General features: G+C 34.7%; 5 protein-coding genes across 8 annotated transcripts; 4 read left to right on the forward strand and 1 right to left on the reverse strand.

The window, feature by feature from the left end:
* Positions 1 to 294: 294 nt before the first annotated feature.
* LOC101213540 (ethylene-responsive transcription factor 4) lies at positions 295 to 1294 on the forward strand. The gene has a single exon (XM_004146002.3). The coding sequence runs from the start codon at positions 509 to 511 to the stop codon at positions 1088 to 1090; it is 582 nt and encodes a 193-aa protein (XP_004146050.1). The 5' UTR covers positions 295 to 508; the 3' UTR covers positions 1091 to 1294.
* A 5279-nt stretch (positions 1295 to 6573) lies between these two features.
* LOC101213776 (protein yippee-like At5g53940) lies at positions 6574 to 9247 on the forward strand. The gene is made up of 5 exons (XM_004146003.3): positions 6574 to 6920; positions 7381 to 7424; positions 8373 to 8481; positions 8615 to 8670; positions 8766 to 9247. The coding sequence occupies exons 1-5, from the start codon at positions 6825 to 6827 to the stop codon at positions 8848 to 8850; spliced, it is 390 nt and encodes a 129-aa protein (XP_004146051.1). The 5' UTR covers positions 6574 to 6824; the 3' UTR covers positions 8851 to 9247.
* A 4442-nt stretch (positions 9248 to 13689) lies between these two features.
* Positions 13690 to 16727, forward strand: LOC101205593. 2 transcript variants are annotated; one of them, XM_011655755.2, is made up of 4 exons: positions 13690 to 14117; positions 14560 to 15796; positions 15944 to 16248; positions 16353 to 16727. In XM_011655755.2, exons 1-4 carry the CDS (start codon positions 14061 to 14063, stop codon positions 16416 to 16418), a joined length of 1665 nt encoding a protein of 554 aa, XP_011654057.1. In that variant the 5' UTR covers positions 13690 to 14060; the 3' UTR covers positions 16419 to 16727. The 2 variants fall into 2 exon arrangements, with proteins under 2 accessions (XP_011654057.1, XP_004146100.1); XM_004146052.3 differs by having other exon boundaries at positions 14560 to 16248.
* A 217-nt stretch (positions 16728 to 16944) lies between these two features.
* Positions 16945 to 22997, reverse strand: LOC101205828 (ribosomal protein L11 methyltransferase). 2 transcript variants are annotated; one of them, XM_011655756.2, is made up of 8 exons: positions 22546 to 22994; positions 22276 to 22359; positions 21443 to 21583; positions 20830 to 20895; positions 19729 to 19896; positions 18151 to 18438; positions 17702 to 17910; positions 16945 to 17333 (listed from the first exon to the last, which is right to left on the reverse strand). In XM_011655756.2, the coding sequence occupies exons 1-7, from the start codon at positions 22792 to 22794 to the stop codon at positions 17797 to 17799; spliced, it is 1110 nt and encodes a 369-aa protein (XP_011654058.1). In that variant the 5' UTR covers positions 22795 to 22994; the 3' UTR covers positions 16945 to 17333; positions 17702 to 17796. The 2 variants fall into 2 exon arrangements, with proteins under 2 accessions (XP_011654058.1, XP_031740532.1); XM_031884672.1 differs by lacking the exon at positions 17702 to 17910 and having other exon boundaries at positions 22546 to 22997.
* Positions 22998 to 24437: 1440 nt separating this feature from the next.
* On the forward strand, positions 24438 to 27158 carry LOC101214021 (PRA1 family protein H). 2 transcript variants are annotated; one of them, XM_004146004.3, is made up of 5 exons: positions 24439 to 24652; positions 24733 to 25162; positions 25702 to 25838; positions 26512 to 26583; positions 26660 to 27158. In XM_004146004.3, the coding sequence occupies exons 2-5, from the start codon at positions 24735 to 24737 to the stop codon at positions 26728 to 26730; spliced, it is 708 nt and encodes a 235-aa protein (XP_004146052.1). In that variant the 5' UTR covers positions 24439 to 24652; positions 24733 to 24734; the 3' UTR covers positions 26731 to 27158. The 2 variants fall into 2 exon arrangements, with proteins under 2 accessions (XP_004146053.1, XP_004146052.1); XM_004146005.3 differs by having other exon boundaries at positions 24438 to 25162.
* Positions 27159 to 27462: the final 304 nt, after the last annotated feature.

Here is a 27462-nt window from a genome sequence, read left to right on the forward strand (position 1 = left end):
TTACGTGCATATTTTTTTTGTACACTAATCAACAAATAAAAAAGAGGAGTGAAAGTATTTATAATTTGAGAAAAAAGATAATAGAAAATGATTTGTTTATGAAATTATTTAACGCGCCAGGAGGGGACCCACGCGTGTGGAGGAAACGGCGCGGCGGCTGAGGTTTTTAAAAGGAAATAAAAACGGTCAAAAGCGTCGTTGACTCAGTTTTGAAATATCTATCCATCAGCTCAGGCCTCAGGCCTCAGGCCTCACGCCTTACGCCTCACCCCTCACGGCTCACCTTCCTTTCCTTCTCTTTTTCCCAGTCCCTGCATGGGCCACGTGCGCTGTCCCTCGTTTATACGCTCCCTAATTTACGCTCCAAATTTACCCCTTTTTTCCTCTCTCCCTTTCTTCCTATAAAACCCTCCCCCTCCCCCTCATTTTCCCCTCAAATTTCAATTCACATCAATTTCTCTCTCACTACTACACCTAATTTCCTCTCTCCACCGCTTCTTTTCACAATATGGCTGCCGGAGACCGCTCCACATCCACCACGCCTCCCACTTCCAAAGAGATCCGCTACAGAGGCGTCAGAAAGAGGCCGTGGGGTCGCTACGCTGCCGAAATCCGAGACCCACGTAAGAAGACTAGGGTTTGGCTTGGCACATTCAATACGGCAGAAGAAGCGGCGCGTGCTTATGACGCGGCTGCGCGTGAATTTAGAGGCGCAAATGCCAAAACTAATTTCCCTCTTCAAACCGATTTCCTTATCGTTGATAACAATAACCACAGCAACTTCCATAAATCCGCTTGCAGTACTAGTCCCAGCCACAGCAGCACCGTCGAGTCCTCTTCCCCATCCCCAACGCCGTCGGATCCTTACCTCGACGGAGGCATCCACCCGCCAGGCATTTCCCCTCCAATTTTCTTCTTCGACGCGTTTGCTCAGGCGGAAAAGAATATCAGTGACTTTCGTCGGACCGTTACCGCCGCCGTCGCCGGTGCAAGCGACTCCGATTCGTCATCTGTAGGTGATTTCGACACTACGCGAAAATCCCGGCCGTTGGATTTTGACCTCAATCTTCCAGCTGTGGAAGTTGTCTGAGGATCCGTGTCTTTTTTTTTTTTCTTTTCATTTTGAATATGAACTAATTTTTCTAATTTAATATCCGTAAAATCCATTTCAAGGATTGAATGAAATATTCGACCAGAATGAGATTAAAAAATATATATTAGAAGGTGTATTATTGTATAGATATCAAAGAATTTCTCCGATTTGAATTTTATTAATTTTGGAATTCAATTTAAATTTCTTTGTATTTTCTCGGAAACAAAGCAGGATATTAAATTAAAACTAAATAGAACGACACGTAGGAGAGAGAGAGCAGATCTGGAATAAGGGCACGGATAACAAGAGAGCCGACCTGTCGTTTCGTTTTATTTATTTATAGGTTAGCGTATGTTATCGCGTCGGCCGTAGTGGGGGCGGCGGCGGGCCCAGAAATTAATTGCTTTCATCATTTACTTTTTTTTTTATATATATAATAAAAGGAGAGAGAATGTGATAATTAATTATAAATAAACTCCTAAATACAATACCAACTTTTGATTGTGGTTAAACCTAAACGAATCAACTCTAGTCCATTTCCTACAAACATTACTTTAATGTAGTGACATATTTAGAACTTCAGAGATTCATGAACGTAATTCAATTCAATGTTTAAACATTATATTTGTTATTTTCAAATGGAAGTTCATGAACCTATGACTCTCAATTTATTCTATGCACCATTTCTTATTTACGAGATTTTTATTACTTAAATTTATGTAATTATTGTTTATCATTTAAAAGATTAATTTAAGGTTTAGACTGTATTCAAAATCTATTAAAATCATTTGAAAAAATAAATGTTCGTTTTCAATTTTTTTTTAAAAAAACCAATTGTTCCTTCTAGCTTTGATGCTAAAGTATTGTTTAACTAGTAAATTTGTAACAAGGTAAGTCTAACTGGCTGGTAAGATAGTAGGAATTGAACATATCAATTGATTTTTAAAATTAAGTTAAAAGTTAAACTACACATGGGTTGTCTCAGTCATTTCTAAGTTTATTTATGGGTCTCAACAAGTCTCGTCAAATAAGCATTTTGAGGTTTATTTGGTTTATGTGGTCTCCATCGACCTTTATGTGATTGTCATCTCATCAACGTTCATCTTAGTTTTTCATGAACTTCTTGTCTTCTTTGGACATCTCTTTGAACACTCGATCTTGACTCATCTAAGTAAACCAACTCATAGCAAACTTTAAAAGTACAAAGTCAGTAGTGATCAATATCCTAAATATTTATTTTGATTAGTTAAATACAATAATACACTAACAATACCTTGTTTTTTTAAAAAATTATGTATATTTAACAAATAATTCATGGCGTAAACAAAATATAAATTTGTGTTGAATGCATATGTATGATATAATTTTGTTAATAATTAGTTAAAATTTTGAGTTTTGATAGTTCATCTATTTTAGTCATGAATTAATTATGATAAAACACAACAAAATTACCTAAAGTTGTAACCTTATTTCTTGAGGTTTATGGTTAGGGAGTAGAAACCATCAACATTGAGTTTTATATCATGATTTACATCATTTACAAGATTCTATTTAGATTTAAATATACATGTACATATATAAACTAGATTTCCAGATTTTTAAATGTATTTTGAATTTTTATTCTCAACCTTCAACTTTAAATATAATTCTATTTTGGTTCATAGAACAAACTACGTTACCAATTGAATTATCTAACAAAATAAATTAAGGTTTTAATTTCTCAAACATTCGCTAAATACAATTTCATCGTATACAAACTATAAACTTTTATTTACTAAGAGTTAATTTTTTGGATTTTTCAATAATAATAATAATAAAATACAAACTATTTACACTCATGGACGGATCTATGAAGGGCTAGGAATATTGCCTCTTATATTCCCGAATTTTGTACTATAATATTAATTTTAAAGTATTAAATTACAATATAGGTTAAATTTACATTAATTTTAAAGTATTAAATTACAATATAGGTTAAATTTATATTAATTTTAAAGTATTAAATTATAATATATGTTAAATAATATTTTATTTATATTTGGCCTCAAATCTCATCTATATAACAAAAAAAATTATGTTTTATGTTGTCATCACCAGTAAATAGTTGGTCTATTTTGTAATTTTCAACAATTTTTTTTTATTTACTTTAGATATGTTCTAAAAAAACTTGAATTAAAATGAATGGGCGGTAGAAAATGGTGTGGGCAGGTTCATGATGGATAGGCGTGGGGGCGCACTTTTTAGTGTGCATATCTGACCATCCCTCGTGATCACCACTTCACCTTTCATATATCGACACGTGTCCAGAAGATATTCCTAATCAACGGCCTGTATTTGTTTTCTGTCAACAAAATAGAAAAAGATGAATAAAACATGAATTATTTTGGCATATATTTCTCAACCAGGAATAGAAGAAAAGGAATGAGAGAGAAAAGTAGTTTCCTTCCCAAAGAGAAAAAGTAATTTTGTCAATTTGGTGCCCACGTCTGAGGCCACCACATGCCCTTATCTTATATTAATTCTAATTCATTTAAATAAATTCCTTAATGTCGGAGGAATTCCCCAAAAGCCTTAACCTCCAACACAATATTTACCTATAAATACTTTTTTAATTCTTACATTTTTAATTATTATAGTGTTAGGAATTGTTATATACATATATTATTTAAATTACAAATTATGCTCGTAGTAAATGATTAATTGACACGTAGCACGCGTAATATATTTGTTATACCTCATTATTTGACTATTTTCTATGCTTATATTTGGTAAATTTGAATAACCAAATCCAAACAATTTTTTTGTACATAATTTTAAACAACTAAATAACCATTTTTAAAAATAAATATTTTATATATGGTACATGATTTTAAACCAAATAATCGTAAAGAAAAATCGAAGAAAGAAAGAGACAAAAAGAGAGAAAAATTGAAATATTTTTTTTAAAAAAATTAAATTCATACACATTGATTTTGCGATATAAAAATAATGTTGAGAAATGTTAATGTTATTAGAATTGAATATCTAGAAATTTAGAGAGGAAGACAAAAAGTAAAACGCGGGTTTGATGAAGTCTAAGGAAATGAAACACATAATTTAGAATAATAAAAAAAGAATTGTAAAGTTAAATGTATTTGTAAATGATTTTATAAAATAGCTAATAAGAGGAAGGAGTAGTCCAAAAAAAGGAAAGCGGAGGAGGAAATAGCAATAAGAAAAGATGAAAAGAAGATGGATCCACGTGTCAAAAAGGGGGGTGGGAACCACAATGCGCGTGGGGTGGAACCCGTCTCACACGGCTGTCATGTTGGCGGTGCAGGATCCGGAAATGAAGGCCAATGATAATGATCCACGTAGCTTTACAAGTACGGATAAAAAATGGGTAGGTCGGCTGTTGTGGCGGTGAGGTGTCTGAATGAGACAGACAGTTAAAGCCGGCGCGTCCGCAGATTTCAAACTAAGGGACTTTGCTTTCATTCCCACTGCCACGTGGTTTTTTATATTTATTATTAGCATTTACTTTTTTATTTAAAGATGGGGGCGCCTTTAAAACCTGCCTTTCTGTTGGATCTCAGGTAACCGACTCCCTTTTATCCTCTCTTTACTCTCTCTCTATACTGTTATAATCGCTTTCCATAATTTTAAATTTAAATCAATCGTAATTTTACTTCAAATATCTATAAACGTAACAAAATACCACAATTTATTTGTAATAAATTAGACATGTATAATAGCTTATATTCGTCCACGTGATATGGATTTTAGCCTACTTAAAAAAATATATGGAAGAGATAGGTGAATACATAGGGTGACATTGTTTGAGCTCATTCGATCTATTAAGTAAACCTAAGTGAGGCCAAGGAAGAGCTCAAGATGAGCTTGGTGAAACTCTAAAAAAAGGTATAAGAGGAGGATCCAACTAGAGAGAGTATAACCTCTTAAAGAGGATAATCCACTAAAGAGAGCCTAACTTTATGAGATGAGGGAACCTACAAGAGAAAACACTCATATGACTCATATTACTTGTGGAGGAAGACCTTTAGGCCATTGAATATATGAAAACTATTCGATTTTCAAATGGATATGTGTCATAAAGGATGCCATTAGGAGCATTTATGTGTTTGGTCATAATGGTAGTATAACCACCTATTGATTTAATGCTCAATTGTGACTTTAGTGTCGATTACAAATCACCTTATTATATAAACGCAATCTGGGTCGTTATTGATCGAATGTACGCTCAAATTAAACCTAAATATTCGTTATTTTCTCTAATGTCTAGCTACTCATACATACTAAAATCACTTAAAGGTTGAAGTGTGTTGTTAGACTCCACACCCATGCACATGCTTACTCTCTTTTGTTTTGTAAGCACTCAATGTATCTCCCCGCAAACAAATTTTGCGGTTGATCCTTTTTTGACATCAACAATTGTCATCTTTTACTATTTTAAAAAAAATCTTCTAATTAAAAAATTAATTTTCGTTTATATTGAACTATTTAAATGGAAAATAAAATATCATATTACAAATTAATAAATAGAACTCCTTTTGATAGGGTAAATAAAGGGATCGTACAACCATAAATTTCTACTTTTTTAGCTAAACTATTAAGGGAAGACTACTCTTGTTTGAAAAATAACCTAAGTTCGATTTTTTTTTTTTTTAAATTTCTACTTTAGTACTTTAAATTTTATATTTCTTTTATTTTAATCTAAATGGCAGACCTTCCATTCTTAGGATTTTTTTTTTAATCTCAAACATACCAAATTAAACCGATACAAATTTCTATACAGTTGATTTAGTAAGTTAATATTTTGACAATTGATTTAGCATAAATTTTAATTTGTTATAGAATTTACATATCTGCATCATATTCTTATTTTCAACATTGTTCATTAGAGTCGAGTTTTCTAACTTTTTTTGTTACGAGTATGTTAGTTTAACTGTGTTCCAATCATTTTGCCAACTACTTGGTTTCTTCACTAGTTCACCTGTTAGATGTAAACAAATCATTATAAAGCTAAAATGACTTATATACAATAGAAAAAAAAAAAAACTTTGATTTGTTAGTTGTGAAATATTTTTAATTGCTTTGTTAGACATCATCCAAAGACAATTTTTTTTATGAGGTTATTGTTTTTTCATTCTTCATTTTTGCTGTTACTTAATGTATTAGACGAAGTAATTTAAAATCAATATACATTTTAAAGTAATTTAAAATCAATTAAAACTTGTACTTTCATAGTCTAAAAGAACAATTTAATATTTGATTTTTTAATCAATTATGCTCTAGAAACTTATAAAATTCATGGTTTAAATCTCTCAATCCTTCAAGTAATTTTACAATATCTAGAACGTAATTCGTAGGTAGAGAAATAATTTTATTACTAAATTATACTCAGCATAAATATTTGTCAATAGCAATACGAAGAAAGTTGATTATAATAATAGCAAAATATGAAGAAAGAAAAAGTAAGGAGGCCCAAAATTGAACCCATTCTCCGTTCATCGGAACCACACCGATATCCAATGGGCCAAATTTGAGAGCTTCTTCTCAACAATGGCGGCGATCGTGTCATTTCCGTACTGGAAGATGGACGGATTTAGGGACAAAAGGCGGTTTCCATTTTTCTCAAAATTCAAGCTACTGACTGTGGTGTAATCCTTCCCTGTTGAAGCTGAGGCGGAAGAAGGGAGCTTAGAGGAGCGTGGAGTGGCGGAAGAGAGCGATGGGACGGGTTTTTGTTGTAGAAAGGGAAGGGAGGTCTTACAGATGCAAATACTGCAACACGCAGTTAGCTCTCTTCGACGACCTTGCATCTCGGGTATGTACAGATATATGGTTTTTTTTAAACATGTTTATATTGGAGGCGTTTAAACGTCAGTTGCTTGTGTTGTATCTTAGTTGAATAATCGAAGTTCTAGATGCTCAACTTTGTTAGTTCTAGTTTTTTTTTAGAGCAGAATCTTTATGGGGTTTTGACTGCAATTGTTTTTCGAAATGAAATTGGTCGATAATTGCGAGTTGCTAAATTTCTCAGGATTAGAGATTCTCTGGCACTGCCACATTTCACAGCGGTTATTTGAACACTCGGTCTTTGAGCTTGAATTAACTCCTCATAGTCTAATAATCTGAGATGGAAAACGGTTTCGATTGATGTTAATAGCTATGCTTTTATTCGGAGTTTGTTATAAAAGATAGATAACTATTTTACATTTCAAGCAGCTTCTTGTGTTTTGTTTTTCTGCGTTCGTCTTAACTTTTTTTTTCTCTTATTTGATCAGGCCTTTCATTGCCGCCGTGGAAAAGCATACCTTTTTAATAACGCGTGAGTTCTCTATCTTTTGGTCGCAATTGCTGTTTGTTGTTTAATCTTTATGGATTTACAATTCGTATTTCCTATTATTATGCACTCAAGTGTCCACAGATTGAACTAATTTATAAATTATTATTAATGTCATAGATCCTCATGTATTTAAGTCACAGTTCGTGTTGTCTATCCATCCAAAAAAGGGTCATGGTTCGTGTAAACTGTAGATAGCCAAAACATATTAAGCATTATTAATTTCCCACTTGAGCTAGCTAAGAATGGCAGTCATATGTTCTGTGTAATACATGCTATTATCAATTTTGGACTCTAACTACTTGTTAGAAGTCTATTAAGCATTTTTCTTTTTGCACAAGTGTGAACAACAAATAGAAAACACATCTAGTTATTGCTTTTAGTCATTTAAATTCCAAAAGTTTGAAATAGGTTACAACAAACTTTCTCTTGTTGTTTTTCCCTGGGTGGGTGGTCGTCCTAGTGACAGTGGCTTCAGATATTTTGGAAGAAGTTCTCTAAGGTCTTGGGTCCAAGCCTCTGGGTAGAAAGCTTGATAAGGGAAAGTTTTAATATCTTTTGGAGCCAACGTGTGAAAATTTCATGTGGAGTTGTAGGGCAGGGTAATATCACAAATATGATAAACTAAAAACAACAAATAGAAACCAACCCGGCTACCTGGCACATAATATTTGACTGTTTGAGAGAAATAGGGGTAGTTAACCATGTGGTCCATGCAGCCTAGGCAATCCTTCAACTAACCTCAATCCAAAAGTGTTGAGTCTTTTGGAGGCTCCAACTTCTCTGTGGTAGGTGAGACGAAGAGAGAGATAAGCATCTTTTCTTTCGTTTGTTATTTATAAATTATCTATGTTTATTGTTTACACGTTCTTATCATTACAAAGCATTCTGATTGGAATTATGCTCACTTCTGTTTTTGAGTTCTTCATATAGGATAAACATTTATTTTGGAGCATTGGAAGAGAGGATGATGCTCTCAGGATTGCACACTGTAGCAGATATATTTTGTTGCTCATGTGGACAAATTGTCGGGTGGAAATACGTAAGCTCCCCCTATCATCCTCCACATCTGGAAAAGAAATGCATTTGTTTAACCAATATGTATTAGATCCATTGTGCAACAAAAAAAAAATCTTTTTTAATTTTTCTTTTGTATAATTCATAATTTCGTTCAGGAGGCAGCACATGAGAAGAGCCAAAAGTACAAAGAGGGGAAGTATGTTCTTGAAAGGTGAGATTCTCTTGCCTCCAAGTTGGTTAACTTGTAGCATTTTTTTTTTCTCAACTGTCTTTACTTGAATATTTTGTATACGTTTCTTGAACCAGGGGGAGGATAGTTGACGACATTGAATTCTCGACTGGCTTCTTTATAGACTCCCGATCTAGTGTCAGTGATAGCGAAGAAAATTAGAGCAAGATTTTATCATGTAGTATACAGTAAATCATAATAATTACCAAATGATGATGTTTGTGTTTGCATATAATCGAATAATGTGTGGACTATTTAAATGCAGAGTTATCTAGGTAGGCATGCCCATTTTTCTTAATTCTCCGACCTTTCTAGTTCACCACTCCATTTTGTTCCTTATTTTCAGAGCAACAATTTCACTAACTTTCCGTTGCTGGATGATTCTCTCTTTCTATCTCTTTTGACCCATTTGACTCTGTAGTTGAGTGATTGCCTCTAAGTCATATAAAGCTGCTGCAGGCTCCCAAACTATGATGTAAGTTTTTGGTCATTGATATTAGTTGTTGAGACCTGAGCTTTCAGAATGATCAATGAATGTATTTTTTCTTTTTTCTGCTAACACGTGGAGGTGAAAATATGAACCTTAATCCTTTTAGTTAATGATATATGCTTTAACCCATTGAGTTGTTCTCAAGTTAATAGAATACTTGGTTCTTAAAAAATCGTTTTAAAATTTTGTTGAGATTTACCAAATTCTTGAACGGTATAAGAGGCCTTGACTAAACCATCATGGTTTAGCTTAGTCGTCAATAATGGCCACATATATAATAAAGGATTTAGAGAGAATGAGCTAATGTAGCTGTCTACCAAAGATTTAATATTCTGAGTTATTTTGGTACTCAAATGTTGTAGGGTTAGAAAGATAGAGAACTTCACCTTAAACTGGGCCCCTTGATTTTGGTTTGGTTCAAATGCTGTATGGATAAATATGTTACCTTTTTCATATTTCTTCAATTGATATATCTGTATAGGTTGTTTAATGTGGTGGTTGTATTAAAATATTACGATTGTTCTTTTACTGCTAGTTTTGTTATAATTAATCTCTTGTATAATTTAATACCGCACACTTGGAAAAAGACTGGTGGCTGTATAATTTTGATGGAACATTACAATTTTATCTATTAAAAAAATGGTACATGTAGTTTAGTTTAAGAATACGTTGGAATCATTAATGTAGAACACTTTATTGGTTGAGTTATGATCACGTTACAAGGTAGGTTAATTATTGATTTTATGATTGTCATAAATTATCATGTGGATCATTGTTAATTATTGTGCAATAATTACTCATTAACTAGCATAAATGCACTTAACATTGTAATAGATTGATGAACTCTCAATTTTTAATCTTACAGGTTTTTGAATTTTTTATTTTGAATTAATAAGTTACTCTTATATTTGATTTTCTTTTCCTTTTTTTTTCTTATCAAGTTACTCTTATATTTGATTTTCTTTTCCTTTTTTTTTCTTATGAAGTCACTCTTATATTTGATGTTTTTTCTTATGGAATCACTCTATTTCTTTGTTCTATTTATTCATATGGTTGTCCTATGCGGATGATTTCTCGTACTAGGTGTCTTTGTCAAGGTCATCGTTTGTCTCCTATCTCTTCTTTCTTGTACAGAAGGCTTGTCAGTTGTCAAGTTAATCATGGACTGATATTTGTCCGGCATGAATTTTCCCTCCTATTGCTCATCTTTTCTTTGCAGATGAAAGCCTTATTTTTAAAGGTGTCTGATCAATACCTTTTTTTTTTTTTGCTTTCAAACAAAAAATCTTAATTCTTACAAGCAAGCAGTCGGGAAAAGCATGAATATAAATTGTGTACGGTTTTCTCTTTTGATGTTCAGTCTGATTAGCAGCGAATTATTCAAGTTAATGCAGTGGGGCTCTCTTTGTATCTATCTTGGGATGTCGTCGATCTTCTCCCGTTGTAAATCTCAGGATTTTCGGCATAGCAAAGAACAAATGTGGAAATGTTTACAAGGTTGAAAAGGCCGTTTTTTCTTGATGGGAGGTAAGGAAGTGTTAATTAAGAGTGTGGTTCGTGCAATTCCTACATTTGTGATGGGTTGTTTCAGGTGCCTACAGGTTTTTGCAAGGATATTATGTGTTTGTATGCTTAACTGTGGTTCAGGCGAAAGGTCAATATGCATTGGTTTTCTTGAGATAAACTGTTCTCCTAGTAGGTGAGTGGATTGAGTTTTGGGGATTTGAGGTCTTTAACCAAGTTCTCCTGGCTAAACAAGCTTGGTGTTTTTTGAGCAATCCTAGCTTGGTGTTTCTTTAAACAATCCTTGCTCTTCCTTGGTTGCTAAGGTGTTACAAGGGAGAGATTGATAGAACACTGATGTAGTATTTCTATTTTATTGATATCTTCAACAGAAATTACAATATAAAAGAATAAAAGAACCCCAACCCACTGCCCTTCCTTTCTTTCAAGGAATGTTGCAGCCCATTATCTTCATCAAATTCTTCATGCCTTTCTTCCTTCCCCAACTTCCTATTTATAACCATCTAACTGCCTATATAACTAACTACCCTTAGCCCTATCTAAATCTAGGTATCTAACAGAGATTTTCCTTCTATTATTTTGCAAACTAAGGGTTGTTGAAACTGTTTGTTTTTCTGGAAAGGTTTTGCTTTGGGTATTAATTTGTTGAAATTTGGACTTCGCACAAGCATTGATAATGGAGTATCAACTCATATGTTTAGTGATCCTTGGATTCCAAGGCTTTCTTCTTTTCGTCCTATTACACTGAATCTAGTGCTTTAGATCTCTTAGTGTCGGATTTTATAACCATGTAAAGATAGAGGGATATAGGTAAGTTTAAGCAATTTTCATTCTATTGACTATGAGGTTATTCTTGGAATCCTGCCTAGCCAAACTGTTACTAATGAAGGGTGGTTGTGGCACTTTGATAAATGAGGTTATGCTTCTTTACAAACGTTCCTCTACCTCTGGTTCTCTAGTGAGGATGTTTGGGTCCGATGGTGGAAAAGTTTATTGAGCTCAAAAAATCTCTCTGAAGCTATTTGAAATTTGTTGCCTACATATTTTGATCTTCATATTTGGTACATTGAGGTTCAGCCTTATTATAGGAAACAACGGAAAATGCTTTGTTTGGATGTTACCGAGCCTAACGAATTTGGTGTACCATTTTTCCTATTTGGAAACATTTGATTTTTTGATTGTTTTCAGTGGGTTGAGTTGTTTATTTTCTTTTAGCGTTCTGATTTTGTTGTAGTTTGTATTGGACCTTGAGCCATTTGAGGAAGTTGTAATACAATTTCTCATAATTTATTGGTTCTATTGTTATTGTTTCGAAGTGTTTGGACTAGAGTATGTTCATAGTTACTAAGGACATGTCTCTTTTGTGGTGTTGGGCAACAAGAATATGAGTTCTCTTATTCCTTTTCGTCATCTTGGTCGTTCTGTTATTTATGTTGATGCTTCTTGCTGACCGGGTTTTGATTCTACTGGCTTTGGAGCTATGGTGATGGATGATACAGGTTCTGTTCGAGTTGTGTTGCCTGATTTTGTGGACGATTATTTGACTATTTGTTCTAAGGTAATTGTTATTTTGGGAGGTCTTAGATTGGCTGCGATCCTTGGAATCAATCACTTGACTATTTTTGTTCTAATTGAATCATGTCTAAGGCGAATAAAGATGATGTTTCTTTAGTGAAGGTTTCTAACTACTTACTAATATTATTGCTCAAGTGACTCAATTCCAAAAGGTCCATTTCATACTTGTTTGTGAGAGGAAAAAAACTATCCATACTTTGACTCATTCATGTCTATGTAAAATTTCATTTGTTTGGTTTCTTTATTTTTTAGATAATGAGTTGTTATCTAGTTGTAAAACGGATTGTTTAAACTTGTAATTGATATGGCTTTTTTGTTTAATGTTTAGTTTCTCTATTTAGAAAAAAATTATATTACACTTTTCGTACATGTACTTTCATTCAAATCAAAATTTATTCCGTTTATTGCACTTTCAAAAATAAAAGTATGTAACATGTTCTTAGTACAATAGATAGAAAAAAAATAAAAATAACCCAACAAAAGCGTCAAGTAAAGTTCACCTATGGGATGTACTTCAAGTCATTCAGTTAAATAATGAAATCTATGAGCCCGTAGCTAACTCATAGCATGAAACATTGGTGAAAAAGGATGTTTACCAAGTGAAATCCAATTCAGATGTGACAAAGTTCCATACGTTTGTAGATTGATGAAGACATTATAATCAAATATACTCAAATAAATGAAGCATAAGTTTCTTCAGGTTAGAGCAAAACATACTTTTGGTGTCTGCACGCAGTGTATTTAACATTTGTTTGTGAGTTAATATGAGAACCACTTGACTAGTAGAGGTGTTATAAACTTAACCAAATCCAAGATTCAAGTTTAATGAATCTTATTTGGTGTTCATTTATAAAACTTGTAACAATCTAAGTTACTGGTTTTTAATATGTGAAAAATTAACTCATGTGTTTCAAATTTTGTCATTATTTAGTCTCCATGGTAAAATTATCTATTAGATTTAGTAGAGTGAATATCAAACATGTTTACAGAATTATATTGACTAAATCCGTAATAAAATTTGACACTTTAGTTTTTATGGGACTAGTAACTATTTCTTATAAATTTTAAAATATAACTAAATTAGGTACAAGATTAAATTATTTCAGATTTTTAAGTAAAACGTTCAAATTATGTCAAATACATTAAAGTGATGAAGTTGACCTTCCTTCGGTAAAAAGAAATAATTTCTTTTTAGAGTGCATTTTGGAGAAGGTGATAACCAATGTCTTAGGAGTGTTTGATCCTTTAACTTAGTGAAGTAAGTTAGAGTAGTCGAACTCCGTCCAAATATAATAGTGGTGCTTAAAATTATTTATAATTATTTCTCTCTCATCGTTAAACACATAATAATATTATAAGAGATGTATAAAAAATAGATAATTATAACATATAAACTATAATCACCAATTTGATGTCCAAAATGCTATAGGGGTTGCCTTCTATGTCTCCAAAAGCTCCATAAATTGTGAGTATTCATGTAAAAATGGAGATATGGTGTGGTTTAGTGACCAAAGCGAGAACGTAGAAAAGTTAAGGAGCGAATAGAAAGATCTTTAGACAAATTGTGAAGGAAGAACCGACGTCCAGTTTACGATGAGATCCTCCCGGAAAACAGAGCAAACCCTGCATTAACCAACCTCCAATCCCTTCACTCAATTTCAATTTCTCAACCCTAATTCCCACATTCAAAATCGATTCTTTTTTTCTTTTGTAATCTATTTTGCCCTTTTTTTTTGTTATCTGTTTTTCTTTCTGGGGGGTGGATTTTGCAGGTTAAATCCAGATGGGAAAAGCCTCTTCTTCTCGCAAGAAGGAGCGTTCCAAGACTTCTTCATCCCAGGTACTTCATTTTTCATCCCTCACTCGCTGATTGTTTTCTTTTTCTTGATATCTCAATTGGGGCTTGGCTTTATTTGATTTCTCCCCTATTTTGTTGGATGTTCTGTTTGGTCGCTGTGTAATGTTCATTGATTAGGCTATAATTTGCCATAGGATTTGACGATTATATCTGGGTATCCTTCTGTTAGTCGATTTACATGCTTGGATTTTAAGTTTGGATGAAGGAGTTTTTCCTTCGTCTTTCCCTTTCTAAGTAATTTTTTGTTTTCTCTCGGTTGGCAACTGAAAATATCATGTTCGTATTGTGGTTGCCGGTAAAATATGGATGTTTTCTCCCTCTTTCTCCCCTTTTGCCTCGTATAAGTTTGCTTTGATGCCGATGCGAATTTCTTTTGCATCCATTCTTTTTTTTGTGTTTTATTTTTTTGGGTGGAACCATGAAGAGAAGTAGGAGAAAGAGTAAAAGTAGTAGGAAATTGAAGTCCAAGAAGCTGCGGTATCGCCACGATTCTCCCTCTTGCTCTGACACTGATTTTGAAAGTTCAACTTCAGTGCCTTCTTCTAGCTCGGAGCATCACAAAAGAGTGAGAAGATCTCGATCCAAGACGCAGAAGAATGCGAAGCCTAGTAAAAAGAGATCCAAAAAGCAATCTCATGATCGTCAAAGTAGGGAATGCTCTCCTAATCCCAGAAAGAGGAAGCATTCAAAGAGAAACGACCGACGTGAGGTGAATAAGGCCAACAAAAAGAAGCGTAGAAGAGATGTGAGTGTTGGTCATAGTAACTCTTTGAGCTGCTCAACTTGTGGAAATGGGAGTACAACCAGCAATGAGAGTGAAGTTGTTAGGCGTAGGGGCAGGTCTGGAAAGAGGAAAGAAAATATGCGAAAGACTGAAAGTGGTAGATACATGTCGAAGAGTCATTCACCATGCTCTTTACGTAGTGAAGGTAGTGATTATCAGAACGAGGTTGATGATGAAAGTTATGTTGAAAACAACTTTAGACGACTAAGATCCATAATTGTTGTAGTAGGGGAGGAAAATAAATTGTATGTTGGGAATGAACAAGAAGGAGTCACAAATCAGCCTAGTGATGACCACCCTTCTTTTGGAGACATGGATAGCAAGGATGCGACGAGTAAAAGAGAATTAGACTATGTTATAACAAAAGAGGCACCAGTAGTAGAAAATGAAAAGGAAGTGGATGTGCCTAACTTTAGGAACTCTATGGTTGTAGAGGACGATGGAGTCCAAAATGAAGGTAGCAACAAAAACCATGGAGGAGTAACTAATGATCGTTCTTCAGATGAGATAAAGAATGGATGTTCTGATAATACTGACAGCATAAATTGTATTGATTTAGAGTCAATGTTACGGCAGAGAGCTTTGGAAAACCTTAGAAAGTTTAAAGGGGCTCCCCCAAGGAATGTGGAAACTATTGCTAATTGCAAAGTTAGCCATAATAATGCTGCTAAGCAATTGTGTTCTCCTATCTCTAAGTCAGTTCATGTGACATCTCCTAGGAATGATGCCGAGATAAATAGCGAACAGTTCTCTAGACAGGGTGGAGGGAATGCAGTAAATTCAATGATAGTTAAGGAGAATGGTGTTAACTCTATGGATGCAATAGATTCAGCAGTTGCAACTATGCATGATCCTGTCTATTCTTCACAGAATCTGGGTAAGATTTCCAATGGAAGCAATGGTATGAATGAGCAGAAGCAGGATATCTCTTCATTAGACCAGGAGCTTATAAATGATAATATTTGCCAGAAGGCAAATGCAGATATTTGTTCTACAACTAACAGAAGCAATTTGGTTATTGCAGCTTTGAGGCCTAAGCCAAAAGTTGATTCTCTTATAAAGCAGACATCTGCTGCTCAGGAATCTGTCCAAACAAAGCCATCCATATCTGATGTTGCTGTAGGCGAGACTGCTCAAACTCAGACCCAAATGAGGAATAACAACGATCTAAATATTCGTAATGGTTTAGGTTCTTCAGCTCACAAGCCTTCTTCCCTTAATTCTATTTCAGGAGAGAATAGCTTGCATATGTCCAATCACGAGAGTGGAGAAAGCTCACAGTTTGAACAGAAAACCATGTCTGTGATGCGGGGTGGTGAAATGGTGCAGGTGAGGATATTGAATTCTGACTAATTTTATATGTTCAGCAGTGAGTATAATGATGCTAGTTTATTAAAAACTTCTAAGCATGGATCGATAATTATTCATTTCAGGTGAACTACAAGGTTTACATCCCAAAGAGAGCTCCCGCTTTGACTAGAAGGCAACTCAAGCGGTAACGTAAGATCCCTGATTTTGCAGCCATGTAGGAAGATCCTGTTGCTTGCCACTGAAAAGATTGTAAAGTTCTGGAAGTGATTGATCATTCACTTTCTAAGCCAAGGATCTATAGTCCTTATATGAACAATAATTAGTGCTGTCAATTGTTAATATTTTGTCTCAACATTTCCATCACAATGTTCAAAATGATTTTTTGATCAAAGGGGATTCCCTCATGTTTACAAAGCCTTCTCATGTAGTTTCAATTGTGATGACAAAGCCTGGTATAGGTTAGTTTATGATCATAAATATTTTCACATTCTATTATCTATCATGTTAGAGCAAATAAACAAAACCATCTTAGTGGTGACTCTTAAGTATTAGTGCGAAATATCGAGTTTGGTTCCTGAATATGCTTCTTCCTCTTTAGAATCCTAAGCACACATAATTCTTCAGTTAACTAATGAATTAAACATTGCCTTAAAACTTAAGCAACCTACCGAGAATCTCTCCATTGTAAAAAAAAATTGTAGAAACTGGGACAAGGAAGTTTCAAGTCAGAAAAGATTGAATTTAGGTAGGTGGCACTGTATACAGAGTTTTTTTATTCAGCGTTACTATTTTAGTTCCAGTTAAAGAGCACTAAATAAATTATTTTTGCAAAAACCAAATTTAAATACTTGACGACTACATTAAGTTACAGGTACATTATGGCTAAGACTAAAAGCACAATTTTTCTTGTCATTCCCTCGTGAATTATGAATATGATCCTGTTGTTGAAGCATGGGAGGAGCTAGATCATCTTGTTCATAACTTCACATGATATTTCAGCTTTCAGAAGGAATAGTTGATTGCAGAATTTGACACTTCGAACAAAATTTGGTTGTTGCCTTATCCTTGGTGCCTAATGAGAGTGAGTACAATAAGAAAATTTCCTGCAAGCATTGAAAACAGTGATCAAAAGCGAAATTCTTTACCTCTGCTAGCAACAGGAAAGTACTTGAAATGAAAACATTATTTCAAGCATAATGAGATAGTCAATATGATTCCACTCTCTCAGATTCCATGAAAGTGATTTCGAATGTCTGACGGGCCTACCTTGTTTCATAACTTCCTAATTCCTAATACAGGTTGGGAAACACCGAATACGGGAGGAAAGAGGGAACGCCCATTGTTCATCTTAGATGTAAAATATGATGAAAGTTTCTAGCACTTTCTAACAATAAATTATCCAACTATATTCATTTCACTAAACTCTCTCCATTGTGAAATTAGCAAGGCCTGTAGAAATTGCAAGACTTACCCGATAATCGATAATTACTAGGTATTCGTTGTGATGCTGCTTCATCAAATTAGTTATTATTCTGTGAAGGTTGTGGACATGTCAGAGTGAGACTATCAGCTGCCAGAAAGCAGCCTTTTCTTTTTGCCACTCACACAAGCCCAATCATCCATTGTTGACACTGATATGCCTTCCAAGAACTGTGAATATCGTTCTATAATAGCTGGAACCTGTTAATGTACAAGAGCATAGCCCACTCAAACAATGTATTTCCAGTAGGTTTATGTATCCAATCGGACTAATTCCATACAATCACCCACACACCTAGTATTAACGATTAACTGAGCAAATGTTACCCAGTAGAAAAAATTGTTTCACAAGCAGACACTCAGTCAAATTAGTTACTGGATTGGCACTTTACCAAGCTAAAATTTGTATTTTTGACCAATAGTTCTAGTCAAATAAGATACCTGTTCGGATAGAATACCGGAGAGAGCAACGACTGCCTCAGGTTTGGCATAAGAGACAACATAATCAGCCAAATCTAGCAGAGGATTTTGAAGTATATTAGCAATGACGATATCGAAGTTCTCCTTTCCAGAGATATATGCTTCACAATTTTTGTATTCTGCAAGATCACTAGGAACCAGATGAAGCTGCAATTTTTCAGGTTCTATATTGTTCAGAGCAGCATTTTTCTGTCCAGATTCGATTGCTTGTGGGTCTACATCGATTCCAACAGAAAAGGCAGCCCCAAACTGCAATTGCAATCGTACATCAAGGATTCAAGTTAAATGATCAACATCATTGGCTTAATTAATATGTCACTTCGAGTTGAGGTGTGAACATAATAGAATCATGTTGCACGGAGAGAAACATAACAGGTAGCTCTAGATGTGTACAGACATTAATAAATGCGTAAAAATGTAATCGAGGAGAATCATGTTTCACAGCGAAAAACATAACAGGTAGCTCTAGATGTGTACAGACATTAATAAAGGCGTAAAAATGTAACCAAGGGGTAGCTTCTCGCTAATTAGGTGAATACTATTGTATTTTAGTGGATTTTCTATAGCCCCCTCTTTTGCTATCAATCGAGCTCCCAGGGTTGCCTAGATAACCACTGTATCAGAACACTAAAGGGAAATTCTGTAGTTTTCTATCTTTTTCTTAATAAAACAAGACACCAAGTTTTCATAAAGAGAAATGAAAGAATGTACAAGTCACACAGAAAACAATCCCACCAACAAAAAAAACGTAGACTTAATTACAAGAATAACAAGCTGATAATAACAAGGAGTTCGATTACTGGATGCCTATGAAGATGAGTTAAAACTAACCAGACTTTCAAAGCTCCATATCAAACCTTTCATACACTCTAAAGATTCTACCATTCCTCTCTCGCCATATGTCCCACAAAATGGTAGAAAAACAAGTCTGCCACAAAACTCTCTTTCCCGCAAGGAGGGTTCAAACTCAATCTGAAAGAACACCCGCTATTATGAGCCATGTCCGTTATCTACCCCCAAAAGTTTTGAAACCAAAGGGAGAAAGCCAACAGATAGTCCCACAGGAGACTGACTAGATCCTCCCTCCTGTCCCCTACAAACTCCTGTTCCCTAAAATAACTGAACATTATGGCCGTACAAAGAGTCTTCGAAGATAATCCTGAGTTTTCACTTTCATGCAAAACTTGTCAGGCAAAGAATTCCACTTTCCAATGAATTTTAACCTTCTAAAGAGAGAACATAGTGGCTCCTTGGAGGGAGGAGGGGCACAAAATATTATGGAAAAAAGAACTACAAGAGAATCCCAAGGAAATCTAAAAACTATATCCTTTCTTCCAGGGTCATCAGATGGTTGGAAATGATAGAAAGGAGGACAAAACCATGAAAATTCTGTAGTTACATAGATTCATTCACTAGCAATCTTCTTTAAAAGGATTTCAAGCCATCTTAGTAATTTTTTCCCATAACGATCATGAAGAGCACCACGTGGTATTGGTATATGTGTTAAGAATGTTTGTGGAAATATTTTGGACATTGTACCTTCAGTGATGCAATTGCAAGAACGCCAGTTCCTGTGCCATAGTCCAAGAAATATTCCCCTCCTTTCACTAAACTGTGCAGCAGTTGTAGACACAACTTTGTAGTTGGGTGTTCCCCCATTCCAAATGCCAGTCCAGGATGTAGAATAATATTTGTCGCATGGACATCCTGTACAAATAAAGGAATGTGTAATTCTATTAGGATGGTATCAAAGAATCACACGTACTATTTTTCCTATTTCCAATCAAAGTTTGAAGTTTCTTTGTGAGACGATGATCAAAGGCTAAAATTCAATTCTAAAAGACTGGTTGAACCGTTGAAGGACATAGATAACTGCTAACACTACATGCAGTTTCTAAGTGCAGCTCTATTTGCTCGTGTAAATTCTCCCTTTTGCTAACATTGATTATAAAGTAAACACGAGAACATCATGCTCTCTAATATAAGGCTATCAGCTATTCTTTTGATCAAGGAAGACATAATTTGAAGATTTATGAAGTAAATAAGATGACAATACATTTTCTTTCAAATCTGCGAGTGTCCGAGATAGCTTAAGTGCACATCGACTAATCTTAGAAGACAACCCGCCTAAACCTACAACAGTTTGGTACTCCCTAAGTCTTTATTAAAGGCATGATACATATTAACTACTAGGTCAACCGATGATGGTTAACAAGATGATTCTACATGTACCTTCCCTGCCCTTAGTATGAACTCAAAAAAATATATATACATACATTATTATCTGAAACTTTATAACGAAGGTTTGGTTAATATTACAAGTAGAGACGAGGAACAAACACAAGTTTTACGTGGAAACCCTAGTTCAGGGAGAAAAACCACATTGCAAATCTTCCTTATTATTTTCTTATATCACAAATGATACAGGGACCATTAATTAATAGGCAATAGAAGCCCAAATAAAATAATAAAAGATAATTAAGGCAACATAAAAGACTAAAAAACCCTTGACCTTTCAACATACAACAAGCCCGCTAATTCTAATAGTTAACTTTTCTAAAAAAACTGCAATTTAAGATTGATAAATATATGGACAGACAAGTGTGGAAAGCTTGAAAGAGAATGTTTAGATCATTATACCGAGGGAGTTGTCCACTCAGGCACTATCCAAAGTCCCTCCATAACCTTAACTGGCTTAAACGATTCCTGTAATGCAAGAAAGGTATTATATTACGTAGTAACTAAATTTAGAATGTCGAGCTTCATCGCCTATGTGAAAGATGGAACATCTACCTTGAAGAATGCAGTGTTTTTTTTTTTAAGAAAAAGGGGGAAATTTTGGACAGTAATATTCAATATCTACGTTTCCACCCAAAGCATTAACATGTCATAGAAATGTAGATAATTATCCAAGATTCCTATCAAAATTTAATCACAATACCAGGATTACCGAGCAAGCGAAATCAAGCAGGTACCCATCTCATACAAATCTGTTCTACTCCTGAGCACTAAATATCATACTCCTAATTGTCACAATGATATAAAACTCCCTTAGCTACTCAATGAAAGTTATTACAGTTAAGATCCAGCTTAAGAATGATAGGTTTTTCCTAAACCGGAAATATACAATCATGTTCACAATGACATAACAGCTATAAGACATGGTGAGCTTTGCTCATCGTCTAGAATCATGTTATGTTCCAGCAATGTGCAGTCAAGTGTTACCATTAAAAGAACAGACAGGTAAAAAAACCTGGGATTTCTTTAACCAATCATATTGGTCATCAATTGTAACTTCGTAGAAAGGTGACTCCTTCAAGCCTACAGAATCAGCCGCATATGAGATGCATTTGCTTACATCTTGACCATCAGGGAATATTGTGTCAACATATATCTGCACAAAGCAAATTAGTCATTACATTTTGATCGCCAGGAACATAGTATCAACATATTTATCTAAATTGCTCTTTCTACACATCCACTTCTAATTACCAAGACACCATCGTTTTCAGCATCACATGGACAAGAAAGAGGCAGAGACAGATATTCTTGAGCCTGTGTGTAACTTTGTTTTTACACGATGGAACACGATTTTTCATTGAAATAGTGAAATGAGTCAATTGCTCAAAGTACAAGATACGAAATGAAACCAAAAGTACCAACAAATGGAAATAAAATGACATAGACAATTGAAAGAGCATATAAAGTTGTGCGGACTTATCTGGAAAGGAATTAGAGAAAGAGCATAAAGGTATCGCTTGGATCATCAAACAAATACAAATAATGCTATAGAAATTTACTGAATTGATATTTATTATACTTGTAGTTATATATGAATCACTATAATATTCCTTTAGTTTTATCTACTTTGAGATCAACTTTTCTATATGTAAACCTCTGTTTTGTCCTAGAACACTGCCTAGTTCACATACTTTATTTTAAACCTTTTTTTTTCTTCTTTCCTTTCACTTCCTATCATTTAAGTAATCAAAATTGTGAAACATTCCAAATCAAGTAACAGGTAGAGAGATTCATATACCACTCAAAATTAGAGGGAAAAAACCCAATTAAGGACAAGAACCCCACCTCTTGAGAGCTCCCACATGCGCAGTCTTCATCAACACTAGTAGAGCTCGCACCAAAACTTAGCAGAGCTTCTGAAAGCGAATCCTGCATATCAGAAAAACAAAAATGTAAAAAAATTTTCTCTTTAGCTCAAGTTAGGGGAACTTTCATTGCCCAGCAACACCCCCCACCCCCCATTAGTTCTACATTTTCCATGATCTTGCACTGATTCAATGGTTTCAAGTTGTAGTTGAATTTTTGCTAAACTAATAAATTGATACAAAAGCTCACCACGATATCTTTGCCGCACCTAATGCGTACAGATAGGTATTTTGCAGAGGTGTAATGGGTGGGAGAAGAGGAGGAAGAAGAAGAGAAGTGTGCAATAAGTGAAGGGGAAATGAGGAGCTGACGTCTTTTGTCGATGGTAGAAGAGAAGGGGGAAGTGAGAAGAGGAGAGAGAGAAAATTTGGGAATGCGATTGCCCGAGACGAAACAGTAGGAAAAGGTTTTGAGGTATTTTCCGGCGTTGGCCGCCATTGATTTGGTCTCTATGCCGCTGTGGTTTTGGAGGTAAAAGATGAAACGGCCACTGTACTCAGCCTCACTTGTAAATTGTTAAATGTAATCTTCCTGTTGTTTTGGTTTTCGTTTTACTTGACAAACATACGTAGGATTCTTGTAAAGTTCCGATTTTTACTTGTAGAAAACAAAAATGGAAATGATACAATTTTAAGCACTCTTTTTCAATACAACAATGGTTGAATGAGGAATGAGGACCCAACCTTTCTTTGATTTCTATGAACAACACAAGTCATCTTTAGTTAACTAAACTCGTTTTTTTTTTTATTAATTTTAGGCAGATCAATCATTTGGTGTATGTGTTAGGAGTGATCTCTTTCAGCACCAATTGTTCAAATCAATTTTTGTCAAAGTTGAAAACCACATTTTAGTATAACCTCAACCACCACTCCTAATTAATTTAATATTTCATTTTATAATTTTCCACCCTGTTTTTATATCATAACATCAATTTAAATTATTAAAAACAGGTTTAAGAATGGTTTTGTAAATGGAAAAGGTGAGTTTAGTGATTGAAAAATCATAGAGCTTTTGTACCATTCACCATTTCGGAAAGTGTTTATAGTTGATAACCCATCTCTCATAAGGCTATGATATATTATAAACTTTTGCTTCTGTGATAACTCATTATTCTATCTTGTTAAGGTATCAAAATGAATATCACAATAGAGATGGTTATTGCAATAGGACTACATGATCACCCCTAAAATGTTTCTTGTGTTTTCTTAATTTTCTCGTATTTTGTTAGATTTTTATGAAAAATGAATATCTCGACAAGAATGATCTCATCGTGTTAGGATAATACATAAGTCATCTCTAACATGATACATTAAATAAAAAATAAAACAGGGATTATGACGTAAGCAAAATGTTATAGATACCAACTTTGTGAAAAATAAAACATCAATCATAAAGACCCTTTTGAGAAAGTCATTTGTACAAAAACCTCATAGAATCATTTTCAAACATTTCGAAGTCTTTGGTTGTCTTAAAAAAGGACAACCAACTAATGTGTTTATTCCAGAAGTTTCCAAATGATCATAAAATTAATTTCTACCTAATTAATGTGTTAGCTTTAATAATGTTAGTTGCGAACGTTGTTCAAAAATCTCGGGACTTGAAGAGAATGGGACCCAAAAAAAATTCCCCAATGATTGTGATGGTAAAATCTTTATGGTATGGTTCTTCATTCTAGCTAATCAAACTCCATCTAACTGGTTTCTTAATATCCATTCCATGGCTCATCACTTTTTGTTTGAAGCTTTACATTATTGCATTGCTGTTCAATTTTCAAGCGTTAACCATATGTAATTATACTTTGTTATTTGTTAGTGTTGTGGATCTTTTCTTTGTATCAATGTTTGGATGTTTACTTTTATCTTTCATCATTAATCGAACCATCCATATAAAAGTATTAAAAGATATCAAAACATAGACCTTAAACAATTTGTTGTTTCAACCTTTTCAAATCCACCAGTGTAGTTAATCAATCAACGTCTTCAGAATTGGATGTTGAATAGTTCAATTTGTTCTAATTTTATAAAGAGAACATTGAGTTAGTCTTTGTCTTGTGATGCTTCATTAATACTAACACTTCTCTATGTCAGTCGTCTAGTTCTATATTGTAATGGAATAAAGAAAAAAAACTTTTTTGGGTCAAAAGAACCCAATTTCCCGGAGTCCGGGGCCCGCCGGGATCGTTAACGGTGGCGTTGATGATTTGATTGGCGAGAAGGAGGATAAAGCGATGTACCCACCTTCACCTCTACAACAAAACAAACGCAACAATCTCAAATCAACAATCTTCAACCACAAGGCAATTACATTCAGCCTTTTTATATAACCCTTTTGTCTCTTTTGATTCTGAATTCGTTTTTGTTGTGTTGTGGCGATTAGGAATGAGTTTCTCATCCAACCCACTTTCCCTCAGCGTTCCGGACGCCGCTTTCGATTCATGGCTTCGTGATTCCGGTTACCTTGAAATTCTCGATCAGCGGACCTCTGACCTCCACCGCCATTCCTCTGCCGCTCCCCCCGCCAGACCCACCCCTACCGCTGCAGCTCCTTTAGCCACAGGTTTCTTCATCTCCCTCTTCTCTCGCATCGCGACCCTTCTCTCCATTTTTACTCTTAACCCCTTTGCCAAGCTCTCTGCTGCTGATTTTTCTGGCCCGACCCCTTCCTGGACTACTGGGTTTGTTGGGTTTTTTGAGTCCTACTCATTTCCTTCGTCGCCGGCTCAAGCTCGTCTTAGAGTCCACGAGAACGCCAAACGCTATGCTCGCAATTACGCTTCACTATTTGTTCTCTTCTTTGTCTGCACGCTGTATGTTCTTCTCTTTCTCCTGTTAATTATGTCTATTGATGGGCTGTGTGCTGCGGATTCTGGTCTTGACGTTGAAATTGTTGTCTTTCCTGTGGGTTGCGAATTGGGTTCTGTTTGGTTTTACTTGGTGGGAATGGGAAGAGTACAAGTACAAGCTATGAAAACATCGATTTGTTAAAGCGTTTTGATTAAGATATGATGATGGGTTTAGTGATTTGGTTTGATTTTTTAAGCTCGTGGGGCTTAAGACTTTTGCAGCCTAATCGATTGCTGATCCCAATGTGAAACATATAGAAAGAATGGCTTGCATTCTTTTTGTGGATTTTAGTGGTTTGACTGAACAGGGAACCACTGTCACTGTTGTTGGTCATTAAACTAGAACACCACTCTATTACTAGTTTATATATTCATGTTCCTTTCTTTGGGATGAATGAGCGTTTGCATGGAGTGAACATAAAAAATGTTGGCTAGAGATTTATGACCTTTATTTTACCAATTTCTTGTTTCTTAACTTTAAATTCTCATGTGGATGATTGCAGATACCAGATGCCTCTTGCCCTCCTTGGACTGATATCATGTTTAGCACTTTGGGACATTGTTAAATTTTGTTGTGATAGGTGGGGATTAGACAAATATCCAGTTCTTTGGCAGTGTTTGGTTCGCATTGCTCAATGCGGTATGTTACTGACGTTTTAAAACCGTGTTTATTTACATACCTGAGAGGTTCCTCCCAATTGTTTCCTTTAAACATGTATTAATTAATTGGTATTCTGTTTCATTGTTGCATTTTCACATAGAGAATTTCAGTTGAAAATAGATATCCGTAGAGATACAGATTACTATAGTATAGATCATCAGTATAGATGTAGAGTTTAGATCTCAAATTGAAAGCATACCAAGATTACTAGTTACTGCTTGTTGAATGGTTATTGTTTTGCCTGTTCCTTTTGGTTAAAGATTTCAAGCCTCAAGGCTATTGTTTTCTCAATTTGAGATGACCATCGATTGAAAACTTTAGCACAGTTGTTCCTTAGTTCTTGAAATGGAGCCAAGCTAATGAGTTGGCCAAATGTGTAGCAAAGCATAATTTCTGCCTGTTTGATGCTGGAAAAGTTTTACTTTGTACTTCAAATGGCATTTGGAATCCTTGGAATTTTTTCAAAACCCTTCTTTTTGATACAGCTTTGTGGGATTGTTGGACTTTAAAATTCAGATCCTGCTGTAGTGCTGTATGCTTTTATTCGTTGTTTTCATGTAAATTACCATCCGTGAGTTCACAATTGTTCGGACTGCTATTGTTATTTAATTACGTAGCATCTTAAATACTTGACAAGTATAATGTTTTGCAGCGACTGTTATCATCCTTTTATTTTCCAACTTTCAAATGGCAATCTTCTGTGCCCTTGGCATTGGATATACAGGTAACTTCAGAATTCTAGGCCATGTTATAGAGTTCATTATTATCAGTTGTTCTTATCACCTTTGAAATCTTGGCAGGTATGATTTTGCATGCTGCATTTCGGAAGCTGACTCCCACCAAGCCCACATCTACCGTAAGTCGGAAATAGACAGTTACAGGCAATGGTATTTGTCCTCCTATATATAAGTTAAGCCTAATGCAAGGTACCAACATCTGATTCTGTTGAAGACGAAAAGTTCTAGTAATGCTGATCGCAAACTTGAAAGCATGACTGATGTACGTCAGCAGGCACCGTGCCCTTGCTTGAAAATTCATATTACGGTGTGGGGCACGGTGACCATCGTATTGCCCAAGAGTTTCATCTTCCTCTGTTAAAGGCTAGAACCAAGAAACAAGTCAAGCTCAAATCTCGTTTAATTTGTTTGTTTCATTAGTTAATGAAAATTAAGTATGGTTAATTTTGTAGGTCATAACACTACTACATGATATTTAGTTCCAGCTTATGACTTGTACCACAAATGTAGCATTTTGTGCTTACATTTTCTATGAATGAGAGTTTATCAGATTTCAGGTGAAGTACAGAAAGCTCTAATTTTTCTTGTCTAACAAGAAGCCTGCATCTCAATCCTTATACTTTCGATAAAGGATGTAATTGAAAACATCAGTTTCTGTTCAGTTATGCACCTTTTTATTAAAGATGGCTTAAGGTTAATCAGGAAGGATTTGCTACACTAAGTTTCTCATTCCCAATACCGCTTGAGATAAAATGTCAAAGATGCAAGTGGTATATCAAGTCATCATCGTTCATGGTTTATAGATTAATTATTGGTACTTTACAACATGACATTGATGGCACTGGATAACAGTAGTAGAAAATTGA

Source organism: Cucumis sativus, chromosome 4, assembly GCF_000004075.3.
Source record: "Cucumis sativus cultivar 9930 chromosome 4, Cucumber_9930_V3, whole genome shotgun sequence".
Lineage (NCBI taxonomy): Eukaryota > Viridiplantae > Streptophyta > Magnoliopsida > Cucurbitales > Cucurbitaceae > Cucumis > Cucumis sativus.